This window comes from Anas platyrhynchos, chromosome 3, assembly GCF_047663525.1.
Source record: "Anas platyrhynchos isolate ZD024472 breed Pekin duck chromosome 3, IASCAAS_PekinDuck_T2T, whole genome shotgun sequence".
NCBI lineage: Eukaryota > Metazoa > Chordata > Aves > Anseriformes > Anatidae > Anas > Anas platyrhynchos.
The window spans coordinates 22,348,507-22,362,386 of NC_092589.1; the positions used below are offsets into that span (position 1 = coordinate 22,348,507).

A 13,880-nucleotide genomic window follows, 5' to 3' on the forward strand; every position below is an offset into this window, starting at 1 on the left:
CAATGGGCTATCCTGGGGAGAAAGTGCAGCAGTGGTGGCAACAAAGACAACTACAGAGGGTTTTCCTCTGCACAGGACAATGATAATTTTGCCAAGAAAATAAGGTGTTTATTTCCATTCTAGCTATGATGTTTGCATTGCATTACTGAAGCACTGTTCATTAATAGCTTACAAACAAAATTTATAAAGCTTAAGAAACCTTGTCATATGTAAGACAGTATGTACCGCTTAAGCTATCTAAAATATATTAAATCTATCAGGTTTTGTTTTTTGTTTTTAGATAGATTTAGTAATGCAGGGATATATATGTTTTTAGGTCTTATTTTTGTCAATTAGAAGATTCTGGAAGAAATAAAAAAGGTAGTCCCCAAATCTGCAGATATCTATCTAATTAAATAGAAAATAAAAGGTGCTTCAAAATAGCACCAGTGTTTTGCTGGTAGTTAGGTGGCAGAGTTTCAACCATTTCCACCAAACAAGGAGACCCGCTGCAGAGTACTGTCCTTTCAGCCTTTAGCTAGACAATCACAGTCTTCAACAGGTCAGAATAGGGATCAGGCCTTCCCCATGTCACTCTGCTCAGATTGCAGCTCCAGCCACAATTAAAAGGAGAAAGAAAGACAAGAATAAAGGGCAGACGTAGCCACCCAGCACTGCCTAATTGCAGAGAAAGGCTCAGGAAGGACTGTGTGGCGCTCAGGCAGGGGCTCTGCCTCCCTTGCACATTTGCAAGCCTGGCTACAAACCTTGAGATCAGCTTCTGCAAGGCAAAGCATGGAGTAACTCGCTTAGAGAAATACCTCCCTCGCAAACACCTCGATATCGCCATTTGCCTTTCCCCTATGTTCTGCAGATGAGAGAGCTAACTAACTGCACCTCTTCTTTGGCTGAACGCTTTCAGCCTGATGTGAAGTCTGTTAGAGCCTGTGTACACCAGCACAAAACAAAGTGTGCATAAAATATCAGTACTGGACATGATCCTGAAGCTCACTTGGACTGAAACCTGTCCTCATTTTATTTACAGGAGGACTGAAGAAACCTTGGGGAGCCTGATATTAGTAACTCTGATATCAAACCGCTTTTCCTAAATTACGTTATATAAGCTACAGGGAGTTTTGTTCTATCCTGTATTTTCTCTATTCACTCTTTTCAACAAGGATAATTTTGTGTACAACTTTTTTTTTTTCCCTTTTTTTTTCACTGCACTGTCGTATACTATAGTACAACTCATTAGAGCAGCTTTACTAGTTAGGAAACTTCACTGTAATATTTTGCTACCGTACTTCTGCTAAGAAATAGAGCCACTAGCTCATGAACATCTGATCCAAGTCTTTCTGAAGCCATCCTGAGAAATTCACTGATCCCAGTACCAAGCCCCTGCATCCATTATGCTCACTATAAGTAAAAGAAATGTCACTGAAGCAGCAGGCGGCTCAGGAGGCTGGAGAGCAAAGGGAGGGGGAAGCAGCTTCCATGCCTGCTGTTTTGTTGTGACACAGCTAGATGCACAAACGGATACAGAATTTTGCCCAAAACATTTTTTTTTTTTTGCCTCTTTTGTAACAATAATGTCTCTTCTTAAGAGATTAGTATTTACCATAGTATTGATTTCCAGTTGTTAGACAACTGTTGTGCTACATTCCTACCTGTGCAGGTAGGTTATTGCATTCCTAAGTTACTAAATGTCAGTATACCACCCAGGTTTAGCATCCAGAAAACAGATTCCTTCTATTCCACAAGTACACATTGTTTCTTGAGACATCTCTTTCTGTGCAAGCCCAACAAAAGTGACCCTTCACTATTTTCCATTTTGTCTCAATTTTTCCTCTTTCATCTGCTGCTACAGAGAATGTACAACATCAGATGCTGGTTTTGCTCCATGCAGCCTCTGTGCAACAAATTGCTATGTAAAAGCAATTCCACCTAATTTCAGGTATTTCTGCCTGAAAATACGTGAGTTAGCCATCAAGGAATAAAGGGTACTTCATTTTTTGGGTACTGGAAAGACAAACAGCTCTTCTCACCCTCACATAGGTACAAGCTTTACAGAGATTTAAGAAAGAAACATTGCCACTAGGTGAAAGAGTGTCACAAAATTGTTGAGGAAAAAGCTGGAACTAGGCTTTAGTAGTCTATGAAGGTATCATAAGATGTATATGCTTGATGAGGCCACATCATGGGTGTAGCAGGTGTATGCAACCTGCTTTGTAGTCCTAAGTCAATCATGCACGTATTTTGGGTATCTTGGGCTTTAGGGAGTCTTGTCTCCCTCTGTCTCTTAGTTCCCACATATGAATTTAATAGATGAAATTTACTCTTTAAATGTCAATAGCATAATCACTCACAGGTTTTGCATGTCTGTTTTTTCTAAACGTTTTAAACTATTATGTCAAAATAAAACATTTGTAAAAATTAGACATAGTGGCAAGAGTTCTAGGCTGCGGAACACAAACCTCAGTGATTACAATGGATGCAGTACCAAACTTTCAGATCAAATGAAACTTCACTATGAATCTCAGGATGTTAGCATGCCAGTGATGAACAATTTGGTCTGTATCTTCTACTGGTTCAGGAAGGATCTGTGCCAGTCCCACCACAGTCCCTCAACTGTCTCTTTTCCCCTACTCTGAGTATTTATTTTTTAAATATTCTTTGCTACAAAAAAAATCAAGCGACAACATTTAAATATTTTTCTATTGTATGTTCCTTCTCTAAAAGGATTGATGACACTTTATTTGCTAGATAATGGATGAATGAACTGAGAAATAATTCAGTCGGCAACTGACAGTGGTCATTGTCACTTATATGGGCCTATGACTGGTGATCCTACCTTACAGATACCAAGTTGTTCTTGAGGAAGCTGGGGTGCTGGGATTTCAAAAATTTCTTCATTCTACCAAGACAGACAAATTAGGACCCATAGAGTTCCTCTTTTATGTGACACTTCCTTTAAAGTAAGATTTTCTCCTTGAGTAATTTCTTCCCTAGCTGTGAAACATATATATACACACATATATATATATCACTTATTCCTTTAGATAGATATTATAACAGATTAGAAATGAAAAAATAAAAAAAAAAAAAAGTAGTAATTTGTCCACTGAGTTTGTATCATCCAAGTTCGAGGTATAAGCTCCATTTGTTTCTATTTTTCCCGGAATATTTTCCATCACCATCTACCCCAGAAGTAGCAGTGTATGTACATGTGCAGCTACAAAATCTTTCAGTTTCCACGTATCAGTGAAAACCATAACTGGATTACACTAGTTTTGCCTTATGTAAAAGATTTTATCTTCCTACTAATATTTAACACTTTCTACTAATTCAAAGATAATGCATGCAGAGCTCCAGGTATCTTTCGAGCACTGAGGAGTCACTATGCTGTAGCCTACCAAAATACCTACCTCTTTCAACATTTTTCAAATGGACAAGATGAATAAGGGGGTGATGGGAAGAAAATTTCTTCAGAGAAAATCCAGGCTCAAAACAGAAACAAGATTTCATAATTTGTAATTCAGAGGGTTGCACTATTCTCATTCCTTGTTTAAAGACCTACATTTTTTATTTTAAATTTCAGGCAAACTTTAGATGACTTACTCTTTTATCTTGAGAAAAAAAAAATACAAATAATAATAATAAAAAAAGTAAAAATGTTAAATAATGATATAATTTGTTCAGAAAGTGTAGACTGACAAGTATATGCAAAGAAGCACTGAGTTCAGTTTTTTTTTTCCTTCTCATCTACTCTAATATTTTCCTAACTGAAAGAAAATGTGTAAGTTCCTCATCCATTTTATTAGTCATCATTAATGGGAGTTAAACTTTATGCCATTTCACTGGCAACTTCCCCAGCCAGGGGATTGTTGTATTTGATACAAGTTAAAAATTAATAATAATAATAATAATTTTTATCTTATATTTGCATGAAATCTTGAAACAGTTAAACACCAAATATCCTACTCACATACATGACAACTATTTCTATGGCAATGAGGAGGAAGGAGATTGAGAGAGGAGGGCAAGCTTCTTACTACAAGGCACAAAATCTAAAAATAGTAAATACAAGTACATGAAAAATTATGGCCCCTGTAATCATAGATTTCAATGGAGAGATGGTGTTACTGTTATGTATTTCTGCACAACAAAACCAAAACCCTGGGTAGGAATTCTGAGCATTTCCAGAATCCAAATAGTAAGAGGAAGCTATTCAAAGTCACAAGTTTTCATATTAACTGCAACGGAAACAAAAATAAGCCTTTAAACTTAATCAGTTACTTAAAATGAATTTATATAGAGTTATCTTTTCTCCTCTCTGTGCTTAAAGCTAGATCCATTTGTACATTACTGATGTACGTGCTGAAAAAATGTGCATAGGCAATAATGTACTATTCTTGCATGAGTATTTTAAGAGAGGGAGTTTGTGATGCCATTGCTGCATCTTAAGGTTGTGAGTCACTAAAAAAATACAGAGAAACACTTTTTGTAGTTTGAATAAGATTTTTTGATAAAATATAAATACGAGGAACTAATTTCTAAGTTTGTTATTACTACTCTATTAAAAGTCAGACAAAATTTGAAACATTAAATACTTAGATGGAAACATCATTATCACCAGCATTTGTTGCAAATGTATTTACTGCATTCAGTTGACATCCTAAGCATACTCTTATACTTGCATAATGCAAAGAGCTCCAGCTCTCCCCATACATAACAGTAAAAAGAAAAATCTAAGTTGATATTTATTCATCTATTGAATCTCAGCCAATATCTACCACTTTTACCATGGCTAGTAATTTTACACATGTAGGAAGAGCAGAAGGCCTTTGCAATACCTGAAAGCTTGAGATTTGCATTATTCTGAAGCCTTTTCTTTTTTAGTTCTATTAAATATATAATGATAGAGTAAAACATGGGCATTTAAAGGAAAAAAAAAAAAAACAAAAAACAAACAAAAAAAAAAAAAAACAAAAAACAAAAAACACCACACTTTCATTTAGTAAAGACTGAGATAAACTAATAAAAGAAATACAACATTAAAGTTGTAACCCTCCATTCTCAAAATGATTCTTATAATTAAATGCTCTCCCTTCCTTTCTGTCAGGATCTAATTTTCTGCAGGGATGTCAAGGGGACCGCTGCTATACATTTTCCTAAAGTTAGCATGACATCATCTACTAAGTGCCTATGACATGCTATTTACCTTTCTTGTCAACTTAGGGCTTTTCCACTTAAGAATTGTTTAAATGAATCTTTATGCATTCACACCTATACCTAGAGGTGTCTATTTTAAAGCAGTATTCATTTTGTATTTCCTCCTGTTTTATGTCATATGCTTCTTCACTCATGCTCTTCAGATACAATATATAATAAGAAGTGCAAGTGAAATAAAAAGGGAAGCAATTTAATTTTCCTTATTTGCCTCAAGTATTTATTGACAGGCAAAGGTGATAAAAATTCCAAGGTAAAAGGTCTGGCTTGACATCTCATTTAAACAACTTAGTAGTGTAGTGAGCAACTAAGTAGCTTTGTCCCCTGCTCCAAAACACAAGACAACAAAATCCTAAAACATCCTTATGTATTTGTCTTCTGAAATACTGCACAATATTTGGGAACCTATGCTTGATGGAAGAGATTTCAAGGGAAGCATCAGAGAGTGTTGGTTTCAATATACATAAATTCCTCATCTATTAAAAGAAAATCTATGTACATCAGTGAAAACCATTAAAAAGGGGAATATTAATCAGTATGTGAATAAGTGTAACCACCCTTTCTTCAGTGGATTCTTCTGAGACAGAAATTTATTTTTCTCATTCTGCAGAACCCCTCTATTCAAACAACAGTCTGGAAAGAAGCGATGGCCCTCTAATCATCTTCATTACCGAAAGGCAGAGCAACTGCTATTGATTAAACACAGCATTCTGTAAGATCCATTTTTTCCAATTAAATTTGTATTCTCTTTCTTAGATGTCTAGTTTTATTTAGTTCTGAACAAAATTACAGACGTACCTTTGTTAACTCATGTGGTGATAATTCATTTCCAGAAACTGTTCCTCTTGGTAACGCTAGCTATTACTGATTATAGTATTGCTCAAGGCAGATTCCTTGTTGTAAATGGCATTGAACATTTTACCTGGATATTGCAACAACACATTATGAGCATTGGGATATAAACAGAATAGTGAGTAATGTGGCCAGCCTCTGGATTTAAGCAATAAACTAGTCGACTTGTGTGTGAAGACACACTCAGCTAGAAAATTGAGCTATCATCAAAGCATCCGATACAATGCCTGCATCTTTTTCTACTTTGCTAGTGACTGATCATTACATTCAACTGTGAACCACGGCCTGAAATAATAAAGGTCAGAGTTTTCAAGGACAGTTTCTGGTTTCGAGTTTCCAACTTGAAATACCAATATCTGGATTTTCCAGGTGCGAGGTTCCAAGACTTATATCCCCTCAGCATGAGGAAAAAGCAAAGCCAGAACAGGCCTCATACCACCTCACATCAAAAGCCATTTCATTAAAGAACTGATCCTAGGGTTTAACATGTGTCAGAAGGATGGTATGATCTCTACTAGCATATGTACATTTAAAAATCCAGATCTAAAATATTTATTTAGTCTACCTCAAACTTTTCTCACCTCATTTCTCAACATGTTTTGTCTGCTATTACAAAAAAAAAATAAATCCTATGCAAATTTTGGAAATTTGGCTCACTATGATAAACAATCTTAGCCTTTTTTATTTAATACAGAAGTACTGTGAATATATTCTCTATAAAAAAAAAAAAAAAGAATACAGGATGTCTACGTTTATAAAAATAACAAATTTACATTATGCTGATATAAACATTTGCGGCATCTCTTGATTAAAAAAAAAAAAAAAAGAGAGAGAGAATTACATTAAATCGTCTTTCAGCGAATTCCAGAGTGCTCTGTTCATCCCTTATGTCACTGGTTACAAAAATGGGAGCGTGGCAGTGCTGCTAAAGAAGTCTGCCAGAGTTCAGGACTCAAGCCTGGCTTTGTCAGCAACCTGTTGTGACCTGGTCCAGTGCACCATATGAAAACTTCATTTCTCATCAGCTTTCCTAATACCAAACGCACCTCACTGAAGTGTTTTGCTACTTTCACATAATGGGGGATAATTCATATTTGCGAAGTTATGGGTGATTTCTTACTGAAAGGAAAAATAAACTTTTACTTCTCTAGCATTTAATTGTGTTTGTAAAGGTAGGACAAAGCTACACCATACTGTATTGAACGAGGAGGCTTTCCTTTTATTACCGACACCAAGAAATACTATGTGATCTCCCACTAACAACGCTGAGGTTGTCCTTTAAGCTGCTGTGCTGCTTGGTGAGGATATTTCGTCTGCTCTGAAGGTAAGCGCCAACTTGTTCAACTTGTGCCAGCATTTTGCCACAGTCCTGTCAAGCAACCAGGAAGCACGCCGAAAAGCCGGCGATTAGGCCAAACGCCTCCTGGCTTTGTGCAACTCAAACAAACGAGCACGCGTCCCGTAAAGCCCGACGTCCAGAAATCCTCCGTCGCCGTCACCTCCCGCCCCGTCTCAGCGCGGTCTGTTCCCTGAGCGTCTCTGCCCCTGTGCACCAGAAGGGTCCGCACGCCCCGGTGCCGGCCGCAGGGCCGGGGGTTCCCCGCGGCCCCGAGGGGTCCGGCGGCTGCGCGGGGCGGCGCCGCACCCCATGGAGCCCCCGCGGCTCCCCCGGCACCGGCATCGCCGCCGGCTCCCGCGAACCCGTCCCGCGGCCGGGTGACACAAAGCGACATCGCTCGGGGACGTAGCCCCCCGGAGAGGAGCCCTGCCTGCTGTCGCTGCCCCGGCGAATTTAATTCCGGGGATTTTTGCAACTTTTCATCCCGCACCTCCCGCCCGCCCTCTGGAAACTTCGGGCAAAGCCGAGGAGCGAGAGGACAAAGGGCCAAAGAACAAAGAGTCCAACCGGGAGGGGAAAGCAGGGCTCGGGCTGACCCCAGAGCGGAAACTCTTCCCCCAAAAAGCAGGCGTACCGCTCCGCCGACCCCCGGACAGCAGCACGGCCCCGGCGGCGGCTCTGGGGGCTCTGAGGGACCCCAGGAAGGCGGCGAGAGGGGGGACGAGGCAAGGTGCCCTTAGCGCCCCGCCGCAGAGCTCCTGCTGGCCTCAAAGCGACCTAAAACTCTCGCTGAAGTGTCGCCAAGCACGGTTTGGTGGATGCCCCCCTCTCTCCCCGGCCCCGAGCGTGATTCCTGCTGTAAAACTCCCTCCCTGGCTTTAGCACTCGAACACCCTGGAGAAGCGGCAGGTGCCCCTGGTAACCTGTTGCTGCGAGGTTCCCGTCCTCTGACCAGGGGGTGCTATTATTTTATTGTATTGTATTGTATTTTTATTTTTCATACGGCGCTTGCTGCAAGTGCCCCATTGCTCTTCGAAAGCGATTTATTTATCCCTGGACGACGGGGATTTTGCTCCCGAGCGCAGCAAAAGGCGCGGGCGGAGGCAGAGGCTGCTCGGGGAGGCTGCGGCGCTCAGCTCGCTGCCGGGGCTGCCGGGGCAACAGCAGCGGCCAACCTGCAGCTGCCCCGTGCACGGGCACGGGGAATTTCCATTATTTTCTCGGGCAGGCATTTCCAAAGAAAAGAGGTAATTGACGTGGTTCTTCCTTTGAGTAATAACTAAAGGGAATCCGAGCTTCACCTGAGAAACTTTAAGAGTGTTGTTTTTTTTTTTTTTTCCTTTCTTTCTTTTTCACTTAAGCTAAAAGTGAGCTAACTCGGCTTCACTTTCCTGCAGGTGAAATTTATCTAGTTCTTAATTAGGAGCGCAAAAGAACCAGCGAGCAGGCTACGAAACACCCACGGACGTGGACATTGGCGTGGAGCGGTCCCGAGCGTAAAACCAGGGGGGCACTCCCTGAACCAGCCCCCGACCCGAGCAGCCTTCCTCGCCGCCAGAGGGGTGGGAGAAATGGGGCGGCGGTGGGGAACGAGACAAAGTTGAGACCCCGAGGGTCGCCACCGAGGAGCACCGGGTGCAGCTGTAACTCGCGTTCACGTGAAATGCGGCTCTGGGAACGGGCGTAAAACTTCGCCCCAGCCTCTGCCCTCGGTTAACTAAAGCCAATTACTTGCTTTCATATAAAAGGTTTCGCGTATGGTTACATGTGAGGAAATACGAGAAGCTGATGAGTCTGCCTTTGTTATGATTTAATCAAATAAATTAAAGGAGAAGGGTTAGGATACACCCAATTTTGGACTTCAAAAAAAAAAAAAAAAAAAAGGAGCGAGAGAGAAAAAGAGGAATTAGTTTTCAGGGACGCTCTCTGTCCAAACATTTTTCTGGTGTACAGAGCAACGTCAGGCTCGCTGAGTCCACTCAGCTCATTGCTGCTGGTTGTTTGGGCTTTCTCTTTTCCTCTTAATGGAGCACCTTTCATAGGCGATTGGAATTTCAGGGGGGAAAGGGTGAGTAGGTGCCAAAACAAGTTGGGGGTGGGGCAGAATTTTGCGTTTCAAGCAATTTAGCAGGCAGCAATTCTGCTTACAGCAGAAAGGTAGGTGGATACTTGAAAACATCCTCCACCGGGGTGTCCTACTTTAGCAATTCTAATTAAAACAGGGTTTAAAAGATGCAAAGAAAGAGCAAGCTTCTTGCCTTATTTCCAGTGGGCGTGGGGGATACCGTCAGGCACAAAGTGCTTCTAGCTTGTTCTAACGTGCACCTTTGTTTAAAAAGAAAAAAAAAAAAATCAAGCTTGTCCTCTGATTTCAACTAATGTATTTTTAACTGGATTTCTTTCCTCTGCTTTGTGTGATCTGATACCTACCGTGTAGCCCTGGCCCACTTTCAGCCCTGCGGGTGCCCTGTATTATGTGTGTGCCTGAAAGAAAAGGGAAGTCTTCCATCCAACCCTCTTGTGCCCTATACCTGTGCTTGGGAATTGAATTGTGGCCAGCCCCGGGGTCAGCAGAGCACGGCTCCTATCCTTCTCCTCGCTGCCTGAACCAAGAGGAGCCGGGACTTCGTGAGCCTAGCGTGGCTGTGACCACCCGGCACCTTGAATCAATAACGCGGCCAGTTTCCTGACGCTTCTTTTCCGCGGCTCCTTATTGAAAGGGAGGCTTTACTGCCACCTATAAATAGCCCCGGATCCGAGGCACTTTTTCTCCGCAAAGCAGCCAAGTTGCAGCCGAGGGAGCGGCGCTTGTGGGGCGTTTCGCTGGTGCCAGCCCGAAACGCGCCGGCTGCAGCCCCCGGGGGGGCTCCGGGGACCCGCACCCAGCGCCGCGCCGGCTGCCTCTGAACTTTGTTCCCAGGCACGGCGGGGAGAGGAGCGAATACCGATACTCACCCTGCTCTTTGGATTTCCAGGTGCAACTCCGGCTCTCCCTCTTCTTTTGTGTATAAACGAGCAAAGGTTACAGCCCGGGCACGCGCCGTGATGATGCCCCGGGTAACCCTGGCCCCGGGAATTTAACGCTGCGCTAACCCGCTCCGAGCTGGGGGCTGGCTCAGCACCGCGCCTCTCCGCGCTGCCAGCGGCTCGCTCCGCACCCCGAGCCCCGTACCCCGCTTCCGAGGGGTCTCCGAGCGCGGTACAGGCTGTGTTCCCCCCCTCTCGCCCCCTTTCGAGCCCGCTGTGCGGTTTCTAAAAGGCGCACGCTGCTGCGGGGCTCGCCTGCGCCCGCTGTGCCACGCGTGGGGAAAGGGAAGGGAAGGAAGGAGCGGGGCCACGGCGACCCCACGGGAGCTGAGAGCCCACGCGTGGGGACAGGAGCGGGTCCACAGCGAGCCCAGCCCGCTGCTCGCTGCCGCCTGCCCCTGCCCGTGGGGCTCTCCACTGCCCGCACGCCAGGCGCCGAGCCCCCGTCCCCGCGTCCTTCTCGCTCGCTTTTCCTTTTTTTATTTTTTTTCTCTTTTCTATTTTCCCCCCTTTTTAATTCCCCCAAGTGGGTCCTGCTGAATACAGCTCGTTAGCCGCGTTGCTACCGGGGTAATTGTCTGGGGGGCTGAGCGCTCCCGGAAAAGAAAAGCGGAGGAAGAGGGAGGGATGTAACCTCCGTTATCTTTCTGGTACTAATTCCCAGCCGGCTCGGGCTCAGGGGACAAGGCGATCGCTTAACAAACCCTCCTCCTCCTCTCCCTCCACCACTCCTTCCTTCCTTCCTCTGCTCCGGCACATTTTCTCCCCCGCGCTCGCCCCCACGCTTCATTCCTCCTCGTGGGGAGGAATAAGCCGTGCGAACTCAAACTAAAAGCAAAAGAAAAAAAAGGAAGAAAAAAAAGAAAAAAAAAAGAAAAGAAAAGGCGGGTGGGAGGGAGACTGGACAGGAATAAAAAAATAAGAAAGGGGAGGGAGGAAGAAAAGGACAGAAAGTGTCTGTGCCTGATCGCTGACCATCTGTGCAAAAGGTGATCGTTGTTAGGTACTCACATGGCTGGTGGCAGAGCGGCTCTTAGCAATTAATAAGTCTCTCAGCTTGAGATCTTCTTTCCCCTTTTTGATTGTAGCGCTCTCTGTGTGTCTCTCTCTCACTCGCGCACGCACCAAACCGCTCGGATGCTTCAGGACCGGCCACTTTGCGAGGGGAACAACACGGGAGGGTTTGTATTACTCCAGGTTCGTGTGTGTAGCCTATAAATAGCGAACTTTTTGATGGAATCAGCTAACAAATGAGAGGAGAAGGCGTAATTTTGCGCAGGGAGCCCCCCTTTCTCTTTGCAAGATTAAAACCCCCCAGGCAGCAGACAGAGCTAAAGTTGTGGGTGTGTAGGAAGGAATTTGACTTTACCGTGATTGTGCGCGAGGTTCTGGTTTGTTTGTTTATTTTGGGGGCTTGCTTTGGTTTTTCCCCCTACAACCCATATGTTACACGCTCCCTCCCTGCCTCTCCAACAGGGGCAGGAGCTGACCCGGATTAGCACCGACCTTAACTCCAGGTTGGAAACACGGTGCGTTTGCGGCTTTTTTTTTTTTTTTAGGGTAGTGGAGGTGAAGAGGGGCTCCCCGCTAGGTCGGGTGGAAGTGAGGGAGGTGGCAGGCAGCCTTCCCTCAACGCGCCTTCACTTTAAAAGCAAGGGCGGGGGAGGAATAGGAAAGAGACAGATTGGGATTATTGGGGTGGGGGGAGGATTGGGGAGGGAGGAAAGGAGAGAGGGGCGAAGCGTTAGCCTGGAGCTTTGGGTCAGCTACGGAGCGAGGCAACCACTCGCGAAAAAGCCCCGAAAACACTCCGCCTGGGGGTTACCCCCGCGGCCGCCCCACGCCACGCCACGCGTGGGCGCCTGGCCGGGACAGAGCCGGGTTTGGGGTGTTGGTTTTTGTTTTTTTTTTTTTTTTTTTGGAGGGGGTGCAGCCCCCGGGCTCCGAGGGCAGACTCTGCTCCAGCCCTTCGAGGACGGGCCTCGGCCCCCTCGCTGCGGCACGGCTCCCACGCGGGACGCCCCACGGGTGGGTGGGATGGGCTGGGGGAACTGGGGGGCGCGCAGCCCGGACCGCGGCGGGGGCGCGCAGCAGGCGGCGGGGGGCACCCGCGCGGCGTGGGGCAGGCGGCCGGGGACACGCGTGGGGGCGCGCTCCCCCCCTCACCCCCCCCGGCGCCCCTCGCGTCGCCTCGCCGAGGCTGTCCCCGCGCGGTTCCAATCTCACGGCTCATAAACCGGGAGCCGGGGGGCTCATCATTCACCTGCCGCAGCCTACCGGGCAGGGGAAAAAAAAGGGGAAAAAAATAAAAATAAAAAATAAAAACAACGCGCTGCGAGAAACAGCCAGAAGCGGGCAGGCGGAGAGCGGCGCACCCGGGGCGTCCCCGCTGTGCGTGGGCTCCGCACCATCCTGCATCACCCCGCATCACCCCGCATCACCCCGCACCGCCCCGCACCCCCCCGCGGCCGCTGCCTGGCGAGGCCGAGCAAAGCCGCGATGGGGCTTAAACCGGGCGCGGGGACAATGTTGCGGAGGGAAAGAATAAAACCTCGGGGACGAGAGGAGGGCGGCCTCCCGCATCTTTTATTTATTTATTTCCCCCCCCCCTGCCGTAAATAACGCCGGGAGTTATTTTGTCCTGCGCTCAGATCTGACAGATTCCCCTCCCGGCTGCCAAGCACCAGCTCCGCGGCGCCCAACGGGACGCGTTACAGGGAGCCGGGGGGGGATCGGGGGAGTTGGGGAGGGTCCGGGGGGGTTCCGCGGCTGCATGCGGGCAGGGCGCCTCCACAAACACCGCACCCGCTGCTGAAGTTCCCCTAAGAGCGGCCGAGAGCCCGGCCTGAGCCATACAGGAATGGCAGCACGCTGAGAGCTCGGCTTTCCTTTTTTTTTTTTTTCTTTAAGAACCGGGATGTGAAAAAGTTTAGACCACGAGGTAATTATCAAAAGCAATCTAGCGAGTTTTACGCGGAGACCCACTTTGCAATTTTACACCGAGGAGCAAAACACGCCGGCGAAATCTCGGGTCATGCCCAACAATGGAGCGATGTTCTCCCGCTGTTTAATATACATGGGGTGGGAAATGAGGGGAAAACACAGCCAGCACCTGTAGTGCCAAAGGAAGAAAAAAATCAAATTACTACATAATATTTTGGGGCTATTTTGCCGGGCGCTCTTCAAAACCAGACCTGCATTTAATTACGGCTCTAATGATTTTTCTGTGCGGCCGCTGGTTAATAGTAGGGAGCAAATGGGGTTTCTACTGAGTTTTTAAATTCTGATATCGTCAAAAAATAAAAATAAAGGGGGGGAGGGGTGTCCCTTTATGTGTTAATCGCACATCTGGGGCTCTAAGTGACCGATCCGGACCAACTTTTAATTAACACATTGACCTGCCAGAGAAGCGAACTCCTTGAAAAAAATGTTACATGTGCACCAAGAGCCTTGC

General features: G+C 45.9%; 1 protein-coding gene and 1 long non-coding RNA gene across 15 annotated transcripts in view; one reads left to right on the top strand and one right to left on the bottom strand.

The window, feature by feature from the left end:
- The window catches only part of ESRRG (estrogen related receptor gamma), a 404,199-nt gene extending 392,298 nt beyond the window's left edge, over positions 1–11,901 (bottom strand). For 3 of the 7 annotated variants that reach the window (XM_021269894.4, XM_072035520.1, XM_072035515.1), the window contains exon 1: positions 11,438–11,901. In XM_021269894.4, the coding sequence (XP_021125569.1) occupies positions 11,438–11,439 (2 nt within the window). In that variant the 5' untranslated portion in view covers positions 11,440–11,901. Of the gene's footprint in view, positions 1–9,657; positions 9,725–10,354; positions 10,412–11,437 lie in introns of those variants that run through there. The other 4 variants (XM_038177595.2, XM_038177594.2, XM_072035517.1 and 1 more) reach the window with 4 other exon arrangements.
- LOC106015850 (uncharacterized) overlaps positions 7,440–13,880 on the top strand; it is a 42,113-nt gene continuing 35,672 nt past the window's right edge. For 6 of the 8 annotated variants that reach the window (XR_011808075.1, XR_011808070.1, XR_011808074.1 and 3 more), the window contains exon 1: positions 10,498–11,623. This is a non-coding gene — a long non-coding RNA (uncharacterized lncRNA). Of the gene's footprint in view, positions 8,647–8,796; positions 10,375–10,497; positions 11,624–13,880 lie in introns of those variants that run through there. The other 2 variants (XR_011808071.1, XR_005264878.2) reach the window with 2 other exon arrangements.